This window comes from Lepidochelys kempii, chromosome 1 (genome assembly GCF_965140265.1).
Source record: "Lepidochelys kempii isolate rLepKem1 chromosome 1, rLepKem1.hap2, whole genome shotgun sequence".
Classification (NCBI taxonomy): Eukaryota; Metazoa; Chordata; order Testudines; family Cheloniidae; genus Lepidochelys; species Lepidochelys kempii.
The window spans coordinates 298453739-298461157 of record NC_133256.1 but is presented as its reverse complement, the minus strand read 5'-3'; the positions used below and the strand labels follow the sequence as shown (position 1 = coordinate 298461157).

Sequence of the window (7419 nt, the reverse complement as noted above, 5' to 3'; positions counted from 1 at the left end):
CATCCCATTTATCCCATTTACTCTTTTAAAAATTGGCACAACAGTAGTTTTATTCCAGTCTTCTGGAACTTCGCCACTGCTCAAAGATTTATTGCAAAGCAACATTGATGCCCCAGTGATCTTCTCAGCCAGCTCTTTTAAAACTCTTGGATACAAGTTATCTGGAACTGCTGACTGAAAAATGTCTAGCATTAGTAACTTTTGTTTAACATCCTCCAGAGACACTAGTGGAATGGAAAGAGTTTGATCATCACTATATGATGAGACTACATAATCTTTTTTCCCCAAATACAGAATGGAAATATTTATTTAACCTTTCTGTCTTTTCTGCATTATTATTGATAATCCTATCATTTCCATCTAGTAATGGGCCAATACCATTGTCAAGATTCTTTTGGTTCCTAATACATTTTAAAAACTCCTTATTGTCTTTAACTCTGTTGACCATAGAGTTTGCTTTGTGTCCTTGTGCTTCCCTTATCAATTTTCTACAATTCCTAATTTCTGATTTGATATTCATTTATATCATCTTCCCCTTTCTTCCATTTTTTTTAAATTATTTTATATCTTCCTTCACTTCTCCTCTAAACCAGGTGTTCTTTTGACCAGTACAATCATCTTCCTTGATTGTGGGATTGTGACTTTTGGGGCATCTAGTGAGGTGTTTTTAAATTATTTCCAATTATTGTTCCCATTTTTTCTTATTAAATTGTTTATCCTTGTGCCTGAGTTTCAAAAACAAACAAAAAGTCAAAAAACAAATAAAAACAACCAAATGTCATTTAGGAATAGATTTTTCAAGATTAATATTTCAGATGTGCAGATTATTATCTATAGTTAATTTAAACTGACTGAATACGATACATGTTTTGCTGAAAATCCAATTGACAAAACTAATATCAGTAATATTTGTAATATTTATTTATATTCATTTGAATATGTTTCTGTTATATGAAATGTAACCAGCTGAAATAAAACCAAACAGAAAAGACAAAAACATGCAACCAAAGGGTTAAATCCTCATGAGAGATCCTCACTGGGAGCTGATTTCATGGAGAGTTGAAGACATTCAGTGGTTGCATAGATAGAAACCCAGTCATCTGTGGAGTCTGAATCCTGGACCTTCACCGCAAAATACTGACATCTGCCATTTGAGATAAATGGGAACACCACTAATTATAAGTAGTACATTGCTATAGTTACTAATGGGAAATACAATCAATACCCCACACATCAAGCCAGTGTACATCAGCTCACTGTATATCAGCACTTGTCAGGATTTGGTCCAGGTGTTTGGTACATTTTGTGCTTAAAATACCCACTATCTCTTAAGATGATTGTGTAATGCATAGTATTTCTCTTTATGTCTTAGAATATTAAAAGAGCAGATGTCAAGTACACTTTTATAGGTTTTTTTCCTGAACATCTGAGAATTTTAGCACTCATGAAAATGAAGAATAGCACTGATTTGGGCTAGACATAATATAGACAGATGATGTGCAATCATCTCCAGAGATTTTTTGCCAATGCATCTCTGTCTTGGCCTGTGACAGACCTACTAATATTCCAGTCCACACTCTCTTGAATAGACTGCAGATATTGAAAAAGGGAAGAAATACCTATCTGCATAGGGTATCCACACATCAGCCAGCAAATAGCAATCTAGGTAAGGATACCGCAGATCTTGGGTAAGTGACTAATTTCTACCACAAAGGTGAAATATTTATTTTCCTCTGCTGCTAAGCCCATAGAGAGCTATATGGTTCAGAAATTACCTGTCAAGCTACCTGTCCTAGATGCACATTCAGTGCTAGCAGATGGGTGCTAGGAGACAGAACAGGTCTGAATGCACTCTGCACAAATATATGCAGAATTCAAAAATGGCTCAAATTTACCCATTATGTCTGTTTCGATAGGGTGCAAATTCACTGCACACCTGTCTGTGCACCAGGTGACTTGATAGAGAATCTAGTCCTATGTGGTTGTTTTGTATTATATATAAATGGGAACTACAATGAAGCCACCATTCTCCTTATACTGGAACATTACCATAGTGCCTGAGCACTTGTGACCCAAGATGTTATTTGAATCTTCAGCAGATGTCCAGAGTTGCAAGGGCAATGTATAAAGACACTGTGACATTTAACTCCCCAGGACCGACACATTTTTATAAAGTGTTTAATTAAAGCTGACAGCAGACTTTAGTGACTTTCTGATGCCTCTCAAGGTTTCTCAAATATTTCCCCCAAATATTTCCAGAACTATTCATGCTTCAATTTCAATATCACACATTCAAATCTAATTATAGGATTCTCCTTTCCAATAATATCGCAATTTGTCATCACTCTTGTAGAAATCTTCTAGTTGGCAATCCAAAATTAGAGACCAGAAAGCAGTTTTTGTAGACAAAAAAGAAGTATATAAAATAGCTCTACATATCTTTTTTATAGTAGCAATAGTTATATGAATTCATTTGTCTTTTATAGCGCAATGTAACTGTTAAAAGTCAGGCTTGCACAACACTGGAATTCTTGTAATGCAGTGTATGCTACGATATTTAAGAAAAATATATTTATACCCTGAAGGACAATTTTTCAACTCACTCCACTCTTCAGATAACAAAGGATAGGGATAAAATATTCCCAAAAAATCTGAATGTAATTAATGTATCAAAGGAACAAAAAAAGAAGTTTACATTTATAAACAAGTTAGGTTTTCTTCTGGTTCCCTGTCTACCAAATTAATGCTTCCTGTGATCCCAGATTCTTCCTGAGCTGAGATGTTTTTTGACTTCTTTTTGGCACAATATGGAATGTGGCCACAAAAATACATGTAAATCCATGGATTGGCACAACTATTCAAATTACCCAGGAGCATGATGATGGTAAATGCTGCACCTAGAATGAAAGAATTGGAGAGAAACCAGTGTAAATAATGACAGGTTTCAGAGTAACAGCCGTGTTAGTCTGTATTCGCAAAAAAAAAAGGAGTACTTGTGGCACCTTAGAGACAAACCAATTTATTTGAGCATAAGCTTTCGTGAGCTACAGTTCACTTCATTGGATGCATACTGTGGAAAATACAGAGGATGTTTTTATACACACAGACCATGAAACACTCTAGAAAGTAGTAATGTTCTTATGAATTGATGCTCTTTGATGTACTTGTTGTTAAATCAATTGACTTAACTGTTGTAGGATCCGTTTAGCATTTTGAATAGAGAAAAAGTTAAAATAACATTAGGAGAGTTCAGTTTATTCAATGGTTATAAAAAATTGTAATTCTGTGGCTATGTACAGTATATAATACATTGTAGCTGCATATGCATACGATGTATTTCAGAGATCAATATTTTTGTATAACTCTTCTTACCCCATATAAATCTAAATGTTAATGTAGTTGCTTATTATCCTAATCTATGTAAATACTGTACCATCTCAGAAATGCATACCTGTAGAAAGATTTTTTAAACCAAAGATCAGAATGTGAGATCTTTTCAGAAGACAAGATTATAGTCTAATTTTATAAATTTATAGCATAATATTGTCTGATTTCTATCCGTATTTGATCTTTCAACAGCTAAACATTAGAAATGAAGTTGATAGGGAGTCTGTTTTAACAAAAGTGTAGCAATATAATTTTGAAATGTTAAAATTGTGTACAGCATTTTATTCTTTTGTATTTTAGTTTGTTTTCATTACAAATATCAACCCTTACACAATTTGTAATTGTTCCATAGTTCACTGAAGATACTTCACTGCTAATAACATTTTAATATTCAAAAACACTTCAGAGGTTTTATAGTGTTGCTGTTATAAATAGTAAACCAGAAATATTTATTTTATTAATTTGAATAATTATTTTATTAATTAAAGTTAAAATGCTATATTGCTTTTAATTTCCCTAATATACAAAAAAGTAACTCCATAATCTCTAAAATCGCTAAATGTATATATTGATCTCTTGCTAGTACAGATAAAAGTTATAACATTTTGACTGTTTTGTTTACTAATAATTAAATGCTAATTAATCTTGGTTAGCCTTCCCTGCAGAAAAAAAGCCTTATTGAAAGCGTATGTTTGTACATGTGTACACACACACACACATTAAGTAACCCCCAAGATTATTTTTGATTATGCTGTGTCATACGTTACCAGCTATTGTACATCGTTAGGGCCCTAACAAATTCATGGCCATGAAAAAAGCCTCACGGACTGTGAAATCTGGTATCCCCTCATAAAAAATGGTCTTTTGTGTGCTTTTACCCTATACTATACAGATTTCATGGGGAGAGACCAGCGTTTCTCAAACTGGGTGTCCTGACCCAAAAGGTGTGTGTGGGGGGGGTGTCGCAAGCTTATTTTAAGGGGGTCGCAGTATTGCCACCTGTACTTCTGCACTGCCTTCGGAGCTGGGCGGCCGGAAAGCAGCAGTTGCTCTGAAGGCAGCTGCGCAAAAATCAGGGTGGCAACACCGTAGCATGCCGTCCTTACTTCTGTGCTGCTGCTGGCGGTGGCTCTACCTTCAGAGCTGGGCTCGTGGCCAGCAGCCGCCGCTCTCCAGCCACCCAGTTCTGAAGGCAGCACCGCCAGCAGCAGCAGCACAGATGTAAGGGTAGCAGAACTGCAATGCCCCTTCAATAACCTTGCAACTCCCTCCCCCCCCCCCCCCCGCCGCACCCCACAACTCCCTTTTCAGTCAGGACCTAAGTTCCCTGTAAGCTACGTGACCGCACAGCGGCCTATTTAGCGACGTGCAGGCGCTCAGGGAACCCGTGCAGCCGACGTGCCGCAGCCAGGGGATAAGCATGCCATAGGCACCAACTTCCCCTCTAGTCTGGGGGGTGCTCAACCCTACCCTCCACCCCAGATCCTGCCCCCACCTCACCCCTTCGCCCCTTCCTGCTCCTGCTCTGCCCCCGTCCCACCTCTTCCCCACCTCCTCCCCCTTCCTCCCAGAGCTTCCTACGTGCTGCGAAACAGCTGTTCATGGTAGGCGGGCGGGAGGCACTGGGAGGGAGGGGGAGGAGTTGATCAGTGGGACCGTGAGCAGGTGAGAGGCGCTCGGGGGTGGGGAAAGCTTGGCTGCTGGTGGGTGCTGTTCACACCCACTAATTTTTCTCTGTGGGTGCTCCAGCCATGGAGCCCCAGCCCAGACCTGCTGCGGCTGGGGGAGGGGCACCTATGCTATGGCTCCAGCCCCAGAGCTGCTGCGGCGTAGAGAGGCACCTCTCCCCCCTAGCCCAAATGCTGCTGCAAGAAGAGAGCTGGTGGGAGTCCTCTCTCTCCCTGCCATTGCCCCAGAGCCCCCTCCTGCAGCCCAAGCCCCTCATCCCTGGCCCCACCCCAGAGCCCGCATGCCCAGCCAGAGCACTCACCCCCCAACACACCCTAACCCTCTGTCCCAGTCCTGAGCCCCCTCCCACACTCCGAAACCCTCGGCCCCACCCACACCACATGAATTTTGTTTTGTGCACCAATATGGAGGTGATGTGTGACACATCACCTCCATATTGGTGCACATAAAAAAATTCATTCCACACATGTGTGGGAAAAATTAGAGGGAACACTGGTCAACTGAAATAATGAAATTTACTATTTTTAAAATCCTATGACTGTGAAATTGACCAAAATGGACCCTGAATTTGGTAGGGCCCTATACATCATTAATACAGTATGCAAACAAACTCGTCCTGCAAATTTAATCATACATAAAATGATTACACATAGTTTAACCTAAATAATATGTATATATAAAGAGGAAATGTAGCAATGTGGTAGTCTACTATAGTTATTGATAAGAAAAAGAAGTATCTTACCTTCAGTAACACCACTGGGGTACCATACAGACCACAACTGTACAATGAAGAAAGGTGCCCAACACAGGATATATGTAATAACTGTCACCACTGTCATTTTTACAGTCTTGATCATAGCCTTTGAAATACAGTTAATACTGCTTGCTTGGCATGGCAGGATTTGCTTCTGATTTATTGCTTCAAATTCATTCCTTTTTTTCACCTGTATGTTCATTTGTATTATTTTGCAGATCTTAACCTGGCAAATAGTAAGGGTAGCTGTGGGAATGAAGAAAATAGCTACAAAAATCCAAGTCACATATGCCTTTAAGCCCCAAGGTTGGATGAACTCACCCCAGCATTCAAAAATATTTGGAGATATTTCAGTCTTAGAAAAGATAAATACTTGTGGAAGACTAAAAATCAGTGATATAGACCAGCTGGTGCAAATGGCAGCATTCCAAAGAGCCCTTTTCTTTTGGAAAGTGACCAAGGGATAGCATACTGCTTGATATCTGTCCACTGTCATAACCACTATCATATAAGTAGAGGCAAACATGCCCAACAACTGCAAATATTTGATAGTTCTGCACAATGCATCTGGCCCTATGAAAACGTCTGTAATATCCCATATTAGTTGGGGAAGGACTTGAAAAAATGCTACCACTAAGTCCGCTATGCTCAGGTGAAGCATGAATACATACATCCTAGACAACTTCTTTCTCCTCCTCCACAATACCAGTATGAGAATAAAATTGCCCACAGATGCTGTCATAAATATTACTCCCAACACAGCAATCTCTAGCTGAGCTAATTGCTCATCTCTTTCTGGTCTTCCAACTGGATCTGACTTATTTGTCAAATTCAGGACAAGCTGAGGAAAAAGATTTTCAGTCTGATATTCATTAGCTTGCACAGGAACTGAAAAATTCTTCATCGTGCACAGAAGCCACTTACAGTAGCTGTTACTCACGACTCAGGTTGATAGCTCTGAAGTATGAGCTAGTAAATATATCAGCACTGGTTCAGGTTTCAGTGTGTCTTGAAACAAAGCTCCATGCATGAATGAACCTGACGCAGCAAACCTGCATCTTGATAGACTTCTCTCTCTTGCTAGAGTGAAAAAAAGGCTTTATATAGTCTTCAAATAGAGTCTTATGTAACTTCATAATCATTTGGTAGGCTGTAGTTATCTTAGCCAATAGGAAAACGACTAATATAATAGGGATAAATATATAAATAAAATGAGAATCACAGAAACTTGAAATAATCAAATCACTTATTTCAGTGTGGCCAAAATCATACTTACATATTTTTACCCATGAGAGCTTTTCCAAATATAAATGTTATGTGAACCAGAACTGTATTCCTCAGTTTAGTAACTAGTAAATATTTACATGTGGATGGAAAAGTTAGGTCCTTGAGTCTGGCTGCAACCACCTTGGATCCCTGAGACAAAGACCATATCCTAAAAGCTGCAAACACAGAGAGAGAGATTTTTTTTCCATTAATTTTTCTGTTTTCAGATCTCAGTCAGCTGATCTAGAAAAGAAGAGACTTAAATGATCCTTTATTGCAAGAAGACTGGATTCTTTTATAAGCAAAAAGAAAAATAACACATG

At 38.8% G+C, this 7419-nt stretch overlaps 1 protein-coding gene across 1 annotated transcript; it reads right to left on the bottom strand.

The window, feature by feature from the left end:
- Positions 1 to 1092: 1092 nt before the first annotated feature.
- Positions 1093 to 6734, bottom strand: LOC140906832 (arg8-vasotocin receptor-like). Its single transcript, XM_073331587.1, has 3 exons — positions 5819 to 6734; positions 2696 to 2897; positions 1093 to 1144 (listed from the first exon to the last, which is right to left on the bottom strand). The coding sequence occupies exons 1-2, from the start codon at positions 6732 to 6734 to the stop codon at positions 2698 to 2700; spliced, it is 1116 nt and encodes a 371-aa protein (XP_073187688.1). The 3' UTR covers positions 1093 to 1144; positions 2696 to 2697.
- Between the last annotated feature and the right edge of the window lie 685 nt (positions 6735 to 7419).